The following is a 15122-nucleotide window of genomic DNA, read 5'->3' as shown; positions in this document are numbered from 1 at the left end:
TTTAGGAAAAAATAGTTTATTTCAGAAACCACACAAAATATGCATTGTCACAGGAAAGAAAATTAAAGAAGTGCCGCTATGGCAACTAAATAACATTATTTTTAATATTTTAAATTTAGAACTTATAGTTCTTATTTCAATGTTGCTAACATTATTCCCCCACGAGAATCATATGAAATAAAATTAGTATGTTAATATGAGCAACATTTAACATACAGAAGTGAATACATCGACCAGAATTATTACAGTTAAATTAATATAACTTACATTTTAAAGAAAACAACTGATGATCTGGTAATCAACACAAATGTTAACATATATAAACAAAAGCTCTTTGTTTACAGAATTTAAGAATTAACCATTTGACATTCCTTTGTAGTCATTCTATTTTGAACCGTAATTCCTTTAATTATGATGGCAAGTATGTTGCCGCTACCTTTACAATAGACATTTTAGACACATTAAAGATATGACTAAGTTATTTTAAGTAATTATTGTTAAGTTATTGGGAGTACACATATTTTTGTAATAGACCTTTGTGAATATGACCGCTTTGCCAAGGGTCGCTCAACTGCGCGTACTATGCAGTTCTTCCCCGGGAACAAGTTATTTACCCTCGCCATGAGCCCGAGAGGAGGTGAATTGTCACTACGCATTACAATTAAACTACGAATACCGAACTCGCACGACGCAGTGAACCGTGGTGTAGACATGAAGCACATCAGCTGAGTTGTGGCAACGGCATTCAGTCTGAAACACATTACACATTTATGTATAACCTTTTTTACAGTGGTCTATTACACAGTGCCTTTGTCATGAATAACATAAGATTACATTTTGTCCTGCATCTAGTAAACATATATGCTCATTTCTTGCAAGCAAGTTTGTTAAATGAGAGTGTTTTGGCAATATTGCCGGATGCTGTGCAGCATAAGGAAGCGACGCGTTTTGCAATCGACCACCAACTCGTATAACGCCTTCGCCATCAAAGAAGGGAGTTAGCAGATTTAAATTACCTTTAAGTTGCTTGTCAGATTGCAGCATCCTTAAATCATCTGAAAGGAATTGAGCTTTCTCATGTTTGACTATAGTTAAGTCCTTAAGGTTCTGAGAAGTTGGTTTGACATTATTGCAAAACCTAAGGATATATGCAAGAACACGAGTCATTTTTGCTATAGTAGAGAACTTTTTTATTATTTCAAAGAGATCAGGGTTGTGCACTGTGGTTGTAAGGCACAGAGTACTGGTATGATCAGCTTTCAGTTCAGGTAGCTTGGTGGGCAGAGATGAATATTCTGAAAATATACAATCTTCATTATGCAGGATTAATTGCCCATGCCCATCATGATATTTTGTGAAAAGAGTTTGATTCTGTGGCACATGCAACCTCTTTTCTAGATTGAGAAATCCATTGAGTGCCAGGTGAGAAGTTTTTCCTAACTCAGAGATGACTTCTTGCTCTAAAGGGAACTTATTGGGCTGTGAGACCTCATATTTATTATCTGCTAGCTTTGTAGATTCCCTAAAAGGTTTTTCGCAATAGTCTTGCTCTGGTATTTTATCTTGGAAAATTACAGGCACCTTTTTAGTTTCCCCAAAAGCACTTGACAAGTCGGTTTGATATTCATTGCATTCCGTACAAAGCAAAGATATTACCTGCTTGGATTTTTTTCTTGCAGGTAGCTGCAGTCGACCACCGATGATCACGTCAAATGATGTCTGCACTAGTGTCGGGCCTTGTGGCGTAGCGGCGCATGCTATTGAAGTACTCGAAGCTGCAGCACTCGAGGTTGTAAGGCTCGGTGCGGAAGTACTTGGAGTGCCCGCAGTCACGATAGGCTGTTTGGTTGCTTGGTCTCCATTATTCTTCGTCTGCGTCAGAAGAATCTGAAAGAAGACACCAGCATCTAGCAGCAAATCCACATCACCATGCTTATTAAAATTCTCATCGGCTAGTTTGCAGTTAGTAGGCAATGTAATGTGCGACTTGTTAATAGGAATCTGTGGCAACTTCGTTGTTATTTTTTCAACAACCTTGCAATTGACATTTATTTTGAATGGATAAACAGCAGAATGCACATCAAGGTTTATACATTTGTCAATCGCATGCTTGGCATTATTGATACCAGTTATTTTAGAACTAGTATTTTGCATCGGTAATCCCAATTTATCCACAATCTTCTGTGTAATGAACGATGCCTGTGAGCAACCATCTAACAATGCCTTGCAATATATTACTCGCCCTGACTTAGTAATCAGCTTGACACGAGCAGAAGGCAAAACTATATTATGGGCCCTATTCCTTGTTGCAGACAAAGTTACAGAAGGAGTAGGCTTGTCTTGATGCAATAAGCTATTGTGCTGTAGCTTGCACACCTTACACCGAAAATGAAATTTGCATTTGCGCTTGTGATGCGACAAACAAATCTTACACAAGTTGTTTGTTGAAGCGAACTCCATGCGTTTATGAATGGAAGCTAAATTAAAACTCGGGCAATTATATAATCTGTGTGCACACTTACAGTATAAACATTGCAGCTGAGGCTGGTGCGCGGACGGCTTTGCTTGTGCAGCTACACAATGGCTGACAAAGCTCTGCGAAGGCCCCTTCTGGACGTCAGTGTTTTCAAATGCTAGGGCACGTTTTTCCACGTAACCTAGGAATTCTTTTACCGTGGGCGACACATTATTATCTCGCTCCAGTTGAAATGCTCTGTAGGTAGGCAGGTCAATCTTCTTAGATAGGATGCAAATGATTATGGCATCCCACTTATCTACCGGCTCACCCAGGTTTTGCAGAGCAGCAAGATGCTGTTTGACAACTGAAATGAAATTTCGTAAATTAGTGACATTAGATCGCGTGATTGTAGGCATATCTAGTAGTGCATTAACATGTTCTTGCGTAATTCGAACTTTATTATCGTATCGTTCCTTCAGTAAGCGCAGTGCTTCTGGGTAGCTGTTGTCTTCTAATGGCAGATTTTTTATTAAATCGAGTGGTTCATCACTTAAAAAACCTTTAAGATAATACAGCTTCTGCACCGCTGAAAAGGAAGTACACTTGTCGATCATGGCTGTGAACATGTTTGAAAATTCGTAATATTCTGTGTATTTACCTGTGAATGTTTTTATGACGACTCGAGGCAGCTTGAGGTTCTCCGACTTGACACTTACGCTAGGGCTCGCTTGAGGAGGGTTGTCTCTCAGGCGGATGACATTTATTATACTTTCTAGCTGAGCTAACAATAAAATGTAGTTGTCTTCAACCTCCTCATCGTCGGTGGCGAGAGTAGCTGGTGGGGAGGAAAAAAGCGAGGCAACCTTGCTAGTGAGGCGCTCATATTCACGAAAGGCCTCTAGAAGCCTAGTTTTCTTTGCTAGCACTAACTCTATCGGCGAATTTATGAGCGCTTCTCGGTCAAAGCTGTTTTTTAAACGTGTAATTGACCCCTTGGCGCGACCACGCGCGGCTATTGCCTCTTTCTGTTCGGTGTCTGACATTTTTACAATTCTGTATAAAATGCTTTAAACAATCACTACACTTTATAAGCACTAAACAATGCTACACTACTTTTATACACCAATACACGAGTCACAAGTAATTTACTAAGACGGTAAATAAATTGAATTGTTCAAACAAGAAACGGATTAATGGCGTCGTCGCTTTATCGCTGTGTTGAATCGCGGTGTTGCGTTTTCTCGGCGTTCACGTACGGCGCTGCGATTGGTCGAGGAACTCGAGGATTGCGCAATGCTGCCGCCCGCACGATCCGGCTCGAAGGACCATATGAAGCGGTCTTGGCTTCAGTAGGTAGTAGAGCATGAGTGGACTGTATATTATTAAAGAATCTTTTAGGAAAAAATAGTTTATTTCAGAAACCACACAAAATATGCATTGTCACAGGAAAGAAAATTAAAGAAGTGCCGCTATGGCAACTAAATAACATTATTTTTAATATTTTAAATTTAGAACTTATAGTTCTTATTTCAATGTTGCTAACAGTGATTGTCTGCCTAGACACGGTAGTGGTAACTTTAGCATATTGGCTTTTACGAAGAGCATGCTGAACTGAACTTTTACGAGGCGTGGCTCACTCTGCGATTTCGTCGCTTTGCTACAGGTAGCTAAAAGTACATCCGTTTGGCCCCAATTTTGGCGTTTGCCATAAGCCGCGCGTGGCGCTGTCGCCACCTAGCGGCCATATCTGTGCTGATCGTAACAGACGCGTTTTGTTATGGGGTGAGTCTTCTGTACCTATGTACTATTATTTATTCTGTGCTTTTACCTAATTAAATTGTCTTACTTTATCTGTTTAGTATTTCTCTATGGTTTAGCCCTATGGTTGACCAGTAGAGAATGCCTTTAGGCATTAAATCCGAAATTTGTAATTATTTGTATTTTGTACAATAAATTTTAAATAAATAAATAAATGTTTCATATTTGACAGCCATAACTAGTCCGTAATCCGAAAAATCCGAAACAAAAAAGCAGCAGCGAAGAAATATATCTAGCTCTCGGTATATTTTTAACTTCGGAAAATAGCCCATGTGACTCCTTTGAATATTAAATTAACTTAATCAATTAAATGTAAAAATAGTACAATTGGTATTAATTATATAATGGCGGCCAAGGTATCTAATGCTGATTGTAACTAATGTTTAGTTCAATGCGAAAAAAATGAAGCAAAAAGTCCTAATATAAAAACACGTTTATTAGCTATTATCACTTTTTGTTTACATAATGGCTTTGTTGTTTTCATAAAACACACTACTCATCTTGTTAAAATAAAAAGGTAAAAGACATCAGATTTACCTTATTACTCGGGGATCGTATTATAGTATTTTAAGCATTAACCCTTTTTAAAATACAAGGACCGGAATCACAAAACGAGACAATACATTTGTGACGTTCCACGGGAAAAGGTGCCTTATGGCGGCTGGCGCTTACGTCGCATGACTCCGCAATAGTACTGGAGTGGTGTTAATAATAGCGCAAGCGCCAACCGCCATAAGGTACCTTTACCGGTGGGACGGCACATTTATTTTTAAAGTAATTTAAAGGTGTTTTTATTATGATGTAGAAGGCAAAAGAGTAGGTGAATCGCCTGATGGTAAGTGATTACCGTCGCCCATGGACACCCGTAACACCAGAGGCGTTGTACAGGTGCGATGCCGATGCCGGGCTTTAAGATGGGAGTACGCTCTGTTCTTGAAGGTCTGGACTGGACCCCTATTCGACAAGCGACGTTTGACGTATCGTGTTGATTTCCCGTTGATGTGGGAAAAATCATAAGTTCTCGAGTACGTACAATGTCAAAATTTGACATTAACAATCCACAGTTAGGGTGACAAGCAAACCAAAACGAACCACCCTTAGTTTAGAGTTGAGTTTTGGTTGTACCAAATGATATTATCCACCGTTGATGGAATCAACACTCAGTATGCAATAAAATCAACTGTTGATTTGACGTGGATGCGAAATCTGACAGTTGTACATGTCAAATTTGGCCCCAGAGGTTTCTAGTTTTCCTCGCCGGGCACAAATGGCACGAGGTCTTTTCCACGGTTTTTTTTAAATCCCAAAAGAGCCCAATATTTTTAATAATTTCATGCTCTTTCCGTAGGACTAAATCATGTATTGTAACCGGCGATAAGCATTGCACATCGGAATTTCTGCTTCGTAGAGCGTTGTCTCTTTCTCTCTCGACGTCTCCAATTGTCTCTTTCTAAATACCGATGTGCAATGTTTATCGCCGGGTACTGTAAGTAACGACTTCGAGGTTCGTAGGTAACGAGATTGACCCATCAAAAATGAAATAATATCCTATACCAAAGAACAAAAAGAACGCAAAAATACCGGTATTTTTTGTATGAAGAAAAAACCGGTTCCGAGCCTTGGTGTTTTTATATAAATTATACCCATTTGATCCCGACTGTTGTATGGCGGCGGTCAAACGGGGGCCGATTCAATTTAATAATTTGGTTACGGTTTGAATTGGTTTTGATACGACCTTGAGTGATTTGGGCACATTTAACGCTCGTGTTCCACTTCATTTATTTATTATTGTTAATAGTTTAATCATTTATTTACAAACAAGATATATACAGTGGTATTACTAAAAGAAATTATTTTTTTTATTTTTATTTTATTTTATTGATAAAAATGTTTACATGACATTACAGTTAAACCAATGCGTCACGAAACTTAGACTAAAAACAATAACAATACTTATAAAAGCAACAATTAATTATTTTAACAACAACAATAATAGCACATTACATTAGACAAATTATATTGGAACAGTTGAACACCTAGCATCCATCGCCTCACAGAATCTCAAGCATTCTCTATACACTGCCGTCCATCGCCAAGCAAATAGGTCGCACTCAGGTGTCGATGCCATAACTAGTTTAAATCCAAATAGGCCCTTGAGCCATTGTATTAAGGATGCAGGCATTGCTGGCGGCATTTCCTCGCTGTATCGCAATGCTGATACGTTGTGCGAGGCAGCCGCCAGCTCTTCAGTCACCAGTGACCTACGTCAACCAGATCTTCGCGATTTCTGCGAACAACTTATGCACGCTGGGACCCCATTTTTAATTTAGTTTTTAATATATATATTTTAGTCTGTAAGGTATTTGTAGGTAACATGGGCCTTGTTGACTGATTCAAATTTTTAAATAAAATAAAGCGGACAAGTGCGAGTTAAACTCGCCCTCCAAGGGTTCCGTATTACTTTTTAGTATTTGTTGTTATAGCGGCAACAGAAATACACCATATGTGAAATTTTCAACTATCACGGTCCATGAGATACAGCCTGTGTGTGATAGACAGTGGAGTCTTAGTAATAGGGTCCCGTAAGTCCCGTTTTTACCCTTTAGGTACGGAACCCTAATAAATAAATAAATTTCGCTTCGCATGCAGCGTGAATGAACTTCAATGTCGTAGATAAAATCAAATCCGCTACAGTTGTTACATCTGAACCGGGATTTAAGGCGCCTAGGAACTGCGTACCTATATTAATCCTAACCGTCAACTGTGACGCATTAACCTAGTTCTTAGCAGAATAACCCGTGATGGATGAGTAATAAGCCTAATCATTAATATCTTAATCTAACCGACAAACTCCTCTTTCAATAAACTGAGTCATTGAGAGCGGTCTTAAGCCCGCTCCACACTCGTGCGCGAATCGCGGCGCGAAGCCGCGAACGCGAGTCTGGAGTCGATTTCGCATATCAGCGAACTAGACTCCACACTCGCGTTCGCGGCTTCGCCCGCGATTCACGCACATAGTCTGGAGGGCGCTTTACTGTAATCCTTGGAAGATGCCACACAAAACGGTATATTCGCCAGTTAAAATCCAGTATAACCTGACCCAACTTGGCGAACTTACCCCTTTGAGGCATCTATTATATATAAGAGGAGGGATATATTAGTATCTGTATACCTGTCTCGTACTTTTACTGTCTCGTAGTATACGTGAGATGTACTAAAAGTATTGTCAAATCAAGATCATATTTTTAAAATACGAATACGACTGTAATGGAGCATCACTATTTTCCGAAATCACCGGTGTGAATAAATTTGTTGTTTTTCAGCAAATGGCCGTGCATTTTCGTGAAAACGGCAGCTTATTGTAATGGCTGTGTTTGTGTAAAACCGTGTTGTTTATTTATGTCGATGTACGAAATAGTACGAATAATAATTTTGCTTCACGTTATCCAAATGAGCCAAAAACTTTTTTAATATTATGGCTAAGTAAATGATCTTTAAAGCCTAATTTTTTTTGCAAGACACGTTCGTACGTTTTCGAGTGTGTCTAGGCAGTCTCGGTAAAAAAAGTACTGAGGTCGACTGAGGTAGCATGACCAATACGAACGTTTCAGAGAAAATACGAAGGAAAACAATAGGGTATTTGACTGTGTTTAAAATATATTATGATGCACTACATCTGTACAACAATGTTACATACCTATACTGCAAAACGTAATTCAAGACCAAAAAAAAGTAAGAAAATGTTGCCACTGCAATTATTTGTTTGTAATAGAGTAAATTCATTTTGATAAATAATCACGCTAAGATAATTTATTCATTAGTACTTTTACTCTTACTAATTAAAAAAGTATTATTAAAAAAGTACTTTTATTTACTTATTTGTACATAAATACAAGACGCGCTAGTAAAAAAGTGGCAACATTTCTTACTTTTTTCAGTCTTGAATTACGTTTTGCAGTTTAATAGGTATGTAGGTAGGTAGAAAGGTGTCTACTCCACCCAGCCTCCCTACACAAACTGCCCTACTCTGAATGGCATAATTTTTCTCCGTCCGGACATGTTTGTGCTCTCACAATAAACGCGTTAGTTCCAGACATGTCGCAGCAATGTTGTTTACAGGAAACTTTATTGGTTATGGTTATTTTATTCAGTGTACATTCCGGTATGAATTCCGCTTGTACCTATCTGGGTATTAGGTGGAATGAATGACGGCTCGATTCGGAAAACGAATTAGTTTCTACTAGACTTCAACAAGTTACGATACGGATAATTTAAAGATATTTGTAAGATAGATATGTCAAATTTGACGTTTCCGCGATTCTGGAGGTCCTCTTGAACGATTGCGACAAGTTATGACTTAGATATCCAAGTCACATCTAGTCGATATCTAATGTAGATCTAGTTGATCTCTAAATCGTCTCAAGATCTTGTGATTATCTCGAAATCCGAATAGGCCTGTGTGGCGATACATTTTCCATAGAAAAGCTGATTTTTCCAGACAGATAATTGCAAGCGATTTACGATACATTAACGACTGCTGACCGATTGTGGTACAACGAATTCAACCGTACGGTCAGATCGCTTCCGCGGGGCTCCTGTTCTTTGCGGTTTGGCCTTCGGCCATTTGAAGATACCTAACGATCCTAACCTACCTATGTAAAATGTGGTGATATTAAAAGTGGGCATTTTGCGTTCTAGACCGTTTGCGATGTAGACTAATTACGATTTAGGCAAAACAACACACTAGTCATTTTGAGTTCTAGACCATCTGCGTATAACCCAGTTTTTCCTTGTTAAATTAGTTTAGTTTAATATAATTGTATATCAAATGTAATGTACCTAATTGTACATTATGTTACATTAGGGAAGATCGGTGTTAATAAATAATAAAATAAAATAAAAAGCCTTTTATTTCCCGCTAAATTGTTACAGGTTTATAGTGTTAAATATTTCTTACTTTATGGTTAGTAATCAATTTTTATTTTATGCTTAATAAATAGGTATAGTTTAGAATTGTTAGTTTGCTTATAAATATTTACTAAATAATTTTTACGTAACAGGAACCCCTCTCAGGTGAAGGCCTCTTCCAAAGTTTGCCATTTTGTTCGGTCTAACGCTGTTTGGTGCCAGTTTGGTCCAGCTATTTTTATAATGTCCTCGTCCCAGCGTGAGTGTGGTCTTCCACTGCGTCGCTTGCCTGGAGGGCCTTTCCATAGAGTGACAATTTTCGTCCATCTGCGGTCTTTAAGTCGTGCCACATGTCCGGCCCATCGCCATTTCAACTTTTGAGCTTGGTTGAGTGCATCTATAGTTTTAATCGCTGTTCTTATCTTCGCGTGTCGTACCTTTTGAATTTTTTTCAAGTTTAACAGGCTACGTTCGATACCTCTCTGGCACGTTATTATTAAATTCTGGATTTTTTTGGTGAATTTCCAAGTTTGACTTGCATATATTAAACATGGAATTATACATGTGTTCATAACTTTCTTTTTCAGCTTTATTGGCAATTTACTTTTAAACACTTCCTTTAGACTCCAGTACTTATTCCATGTAATTTTCATGTCATTTCAGATCGGTGTTACCCAACACCAAACCCAACACGGACATATTTTTGCTTACAAGGTAACTCCATCCCTTGCATCATATTTCACGTGTATTTTTTGCAATAAAGAATTTTGCATTTGTATATTGTTTTGATTTGAATAGCGAGTGTAAATATTCCGGTGTTGATGTAGGAAAGTTTGGTCGGCAACTTGGTTCCGTGTTCCGTACTACCTATTTGGATGAAAGTTTAATTGTACGTTTTCAAGTTATAAAACGTAAACATAATTTTAGATTTAATAAGAAGAGAAAGTGAATAATCGATTACACACGCAGCAACATGAAGTAAAAATAATCATGAATAAATGGCAGTGGGTAAATTAGTGGATAACATTTTAGTGCACGATATTGAAGCTATATCAAGAAACTTTTTCTTGGGCTTGCAGGTACGAAAATACAAGATAAAATTTCACAATCTCGCTGTCATTACTTGACTATAGTCTGTATTTTTAGGTATTTAAAAAAGAGTAATCAAAACCTACACTCAAATAGCTTCTGGGCCCGATTCGGATTTTGAAATAGACATCTATTAGATATCTTTTAGACATCACCATGATACGATAACGATATGTTTAAGATCTAACCTGTCAAATTTGACATTTGCGCGATTCTGGAGATACTCTTGAACGATTTCCACAGGATATAACTTAGAGATCCAATTCACCCGTGGGGTCCCGGTGCTCTGAAATTTTTCGGCGCATTAGCAAAGAGGCTGGTGGATGTAACTGGGGACCGTAGGGCTGGCAGCTTCCTCGCACAACGCATAAGCATTGCAATTCAGCGAGGTAATGCTGCCAGCGTCTACGGTACCCTGCCGAGGGGCGATTTTTTATTGTAGTTTAAGTTTTATTTCTATTAATTTAGTATAATTTTAGTTCATAAGTTTTTATACAACATTTATATTGATTCAATAAAGTTCACATTATTCACATCTAATAGATATCTTACTCTATCTAACGTAATAGTGACATTGGTTGTCCGAATTGCGCTGCAAACGAGAACTAGTTGATATCTAAACTAAAACGTATCTAGAATGGATCTAGTACGTGTCCTCTCTTGTGAATATCTTAAAGTTCGAATAAGGCAGTCTGTCACTTAACGACCTGACTTTAGTCTACATTATTTGATCATGTAATGTTTTCATCTACACTCAAATGGCTTTTTAAGCCAGGTGGTTTTGTATTTGGTTGGTTAATCAATAAATGCTATAACTACCCGAAAATGTACAAATTATTTCTTTACTTTTATTTACGTACCTAAAGATGTATCTTTAGTATAGTTGTGAAATAGTCTCTGGTGCCGATACCTGTATACTTGCTTGTTTTGTTTGTTAGCCTGATTGGAACACAAGTTGAACGTCAACATCCCGGTGTTTATGTAGGGAAGTTTGGTTGTTCCGTGCGACTTGCTAGTTGCTATTGCATCTGAGACCTTAACAAGAGGCCACGAACAATAGGTTGTGTTGATATAACCATGGACCTAAAACGGACAGTGTAATAACCACAATATATGACCGAAAGAGAAACCAGAGTACAGGGTGCGTAGCCAACGTGCCAATCGTTTACGCTCCGTAGCGAACGAAACGGAACTGTCACTGTTGCACTAATATGGAAGAGTGATAGAGAGGTACAAACCGTTCCGTTATCGTAACGTAAGCGATTAGGCAGCAAGGATCTCATTTTCAATACGGGACTTTATTTTCTTTCATACAAATTTTTACCTACCTTGGCTGCCAGTTAAAACAAACTGTACTGAACATTAAGAGTAGTTAACTTATTTGCAACTATTTAACGTCTGCTTTAGGTACGGCTCGATTCGTAAAATGAGTTAGATTTCTACTAGACTTCAACAAGTTACGATATGGATAATTTAAAGATATTTGTAAGATAGATATGTCAAATTTGACGTTTCCGCGATTCTGGAGGTCCTCTTGAACGATTTCGACAAGTTATGACTTATTTTTATTTTTTATTTTATTTCTAGTTTTAACTTTAGTTTTAATATTGTATCCAATATAAATAATTAATATTTGCCTTCTCATAGTCGACTAAGTACGTCTACTATCTATGTAGAGTTAAGTATATATGTATTGACAATTCATATTTATTGTTTTTGTATGTGAAATCGATCCTAGATTTTTATGACTACAGACAATACGAGCCCGTGAGTTATGACTTAGATATCCGAGTCACCTCTAGTCGATATCTAATGTATCTAAATCGTCTCAAGATCTTGTGATTATCACGAAATCCGAATTGCTCTAGAATGCCCATAATCGAACAATCGGGCCACGGTCACCTGCGCACGGGCATAATGCGCTTCCGGCGGAAACAGATCGCCGCCATATTGGATTGATTGTGCGCGCCGACCGTGGATAATCGGTATACGACCAATCACGTGTGTTTACATACATGAGAGTTTTCTGTACAGATTCTGTTATTTGAAAGACTCTGAAACTGATTTACGTAATCGGTACAGTTAGACCTTTTCGCTCGTCGCTAACATATTTTCACGCTAATGGTGGGAATTTTGATATATGTACTTACTATTTATTAATGATAGTCAATGTAGTATTTGGTTACATATACTGTCCAATGCTGTGACAATCTATATTACGAGTGGGCCCGATTACTCGATCAACTAACCAAACCGACCAAGTTAAAGCAAGTTTTCAAGACATTTAGGTCAAAATAATGTAAAATGAGGCAGAATATCATTAACTAAGAGCAGTATTCGAATAGGTAGCTGTTTAACTTTCTTTAAGGTCAAGGAGTTAACAGAAATGTTCTATTATAGTGTTCTCTTCTACAGCGATGGGGTCAGGCGCATCAGTGGCAGTAGACACGCCGGGTGGCGACCTCCGTCTGCCAACCTCGGGCCTAAAGTTCAACATCAACCAGCTGAGAGCGCTCAACGGCTATGTAGACTCGCTTTATGATGACGACCAAAAAGGTGATCAATTGATCATCTCTCCTTAACAACTAACCTAAAGATACAACAAAAATAATGGATTCAATCCGGAGGCCGCGGGTTTTAAACCCCGGCTTGTACTAAGTAATGAGATTTTCCGAACTTATCTACGAAATATCATTCGATATTTACCAGCTGCTTTTCGGTGAAGGAAAACATCGTGAGGAAGCCGAACTAATCTCAATAAGACCTGGCTTCCCCTCTGGGTTGGAAGGTCAGATGGCAGTCGCTTTCGTAAAAACTAGCGCCTCCGTCAAATCATGGGATTAGTTGTCAAGCCGAGCTCTCATGAGCCGTGGCAAAATGTCGGGATAACGCAAGAGAGAAGAAGAAGGAAACCCAAATAATGGTTTTTATTTGGTAAACCTTTATTCCATGTTTTAGATCGAATGTCAACCGAGATGGAGAGCGCAGTAGAGAGCTTGGTCCAGAGGATAGTGGACGGCGCCGGGCAACGGGACCCCAGGTTCCGATGCTGTCATCTCATCGCATTGCACAGAGGCAAGAAGGTAAACACATGGACGCATAGAGTTACTCCCTAGTCGTGTCTGAGAATCATAACCATACCTATGCAATTGCTTTTGAAAAAATAGAGCATCAAAATGTAAAGGATGACTCACGCTAGACCGGGCCGGGTCCGGAGGCGGCTGACATGGCATTCTCTATGACAGCTGATCGGTGATCACGTGGTGCTTTCCATAGAAAACGAAGCGCCAGAAGCTCCGGCGGCCCCAGCTCGGTTTTAAATTGAGATGCTCCAGAGCGCACTGCAATAATTTCTCTACCTAGGACAATTGCCTTTCACAGATTTATAAAAGGCTTTAATCTTTCAATGGTCTCTTACTTACTTACTGAATGTTTTTTTTTCCTCAGATGCGTTCACGTTCGCTGGAATACCTGGTGACCCTCGACTCTTTGTCAGTCCTTAATGATGGGAACGAAGACTGCTGTCTCCAAGAGGGGCCAACAGGCTACGGAAGAGTGCGTCTCACTGGCAAGGAGGCTGAGAAGTGGGAGGAGTTCCTGACTCCTTCAGGATATTTGTGCAGGTTACTAATTTCTTGTAACTGCTAGGTGCATTCCTGTTCACTGGAATGCCTGGTGACTGTGGACTCCCTATCGGTCCTAAATGATGGGCATGAAGACTGCTGTCTCCAAGAGGGGCCAACGGGCTACGGAAGAGTGCGTCTCACTGGTAAAGAGGCTGAGAGGTGGGAGGAGTTCCTGACGCCTTCAGGATATTTGTGCAGGTTAGTAAATCTTTTAAACTATTAGATGTGGTCCTGTTCATTGAAATATTAGGTGACCCTCGGAGTCCTCAGATTCCTAAATACGAGGACAAGGCTCAAAAAGGGGAGAAAGGCTATGAGGCCCGTCCTCTTACAAAGATAATGATCGGGGAATCCTTATTAAGGATTTGAATTTGTTTTGGATTGATATATTGATAAGCTTTACTTTGGATTCCTTAGGTCCCCCCTTAGCGCTATGGAAAATGACGTCGCTGCGCAGTTGCGTTGACGTTGCGTCGAGCAGCGGCCATAGAGTTGTAGACGCCGACGCTCGATGTTGGGGGGGGGGGGTGGGTTCTAAGGCACAGAATTTATAATAGTACTAGGTACAGAAGACTCACTCTCTAACAAAACTCGTCTGTCACGATCAGCACAGATATGGCCGCTAGGTGGCGACAGCGCCACGCGCGGCTTATGGCAAACCCCAAAATTGGGGCCGAACGGATGTACTTTTAGCTACCTGTAGCAAAGCGACGAAATCGCGGAGTGATACACGCCTGCCTAAGGGCTCTTTTAGTAGATGCGAGGATGTGCCTCGCTCAGAAATCTTTATTGTCAGGTAAGGTCCTAACTTTCATGAGGATAGCGAGAAATCCTGATTAGTGTTTTATGCTATTACGGCCTAGGTAACATTCTAGACAAGCGTAGCTCAATCCTCTTACAACACGATATAGTCATGTATTTTTTTTCAGGGACAAAGTCCTAGAACGATGGGTGGAGCTGATCGCGCGCTGTGCGCACGCGCGTGGTGGCGGTGGCTCACGTGTGCTCTGCGCAAGGGCGGCTGCGCGTGCCCACCCACACAAGTACTGCTACTTAGAGAGGGGTGAGTCAGTCATATCACAGCATATATAGAGACAAAGTCCTAGAACGATGGGTGGAGCTGAACGCGTGCTGTGCGCACGCGCGTGGTGGCGGTGGCTCACGTGTACTCTGCGCAAGGGCGGCTGCGCGTGCCCACCCACACAAGTACTGCTACTTAGAGA

At 39.7% G+C, this 15122-nt stretch overlaps 2 protein-coding genes across 2 annotated transcripts in view; one reads left to right on the top strand and one right to left on the bottom strand.

The window, feature by feature from the left end:
- Positions 1-15122, top strand: part of LOC134669860 (uncharacterized) — a 78394-nt gene that overhangs the window by 4931 nt on the left and 58341 nt on the right. Inside the window, exons 2-5 of the mRNA XM_063527478.1 lie at positions 12689-12829; positions 13232-13356; positions 13721-13857; positions 14059-14097. Coding sequence (XP_063383548.1) covers positions 12691-12829; positions 13232-13356; positions 13721-13857; positions 14059-14097 — 440 coding nt within the window. The 5' untranslated portion in view covers positions 12689-12690. The remainder of the gene's footprint in view (positions 1-12688; positions 12830-13231; positions 13357-13720; positions 13858-14058; positions 14098-15122) is intronic.
- Positions 746-3650, bottom strand: LOC134669861 (uncharacterized). The gene is made up of 4 exons (XM_063527479.1): positions 3117-3650; positions 1657-2822; positions 1017-1107; positions 746-750 (listed from the first exon to the last, which is right to left on the bottom strand). The coding sequence occupies exons 1-4, from the start codon at positions 3499-3501 to the stop codon at positions 746-748; spliced, it is 1647 nt and encodes a 548-aa protein (XP_063383549.1). The 5' UTR covers positions 3502-3650.

This window comes from Cydia fagiglandana, chromosome 13, assembly GCF_963556715.1.
Source record: "Cydia fagiglandana chromosome 13, ilCydFagi1.1, whole genome shotgun sequence".
Taxonomy (NCBI): domain Eukaryota; kingdom Metazoa; phylum Arthropoda; class Insecta; order Lepidoptera; family Tortricidae; genus Cydia; species Cydia fagiglandana.
This window is presented reverse-complemented; position numbering and strand designations above follow the sequence as displayed.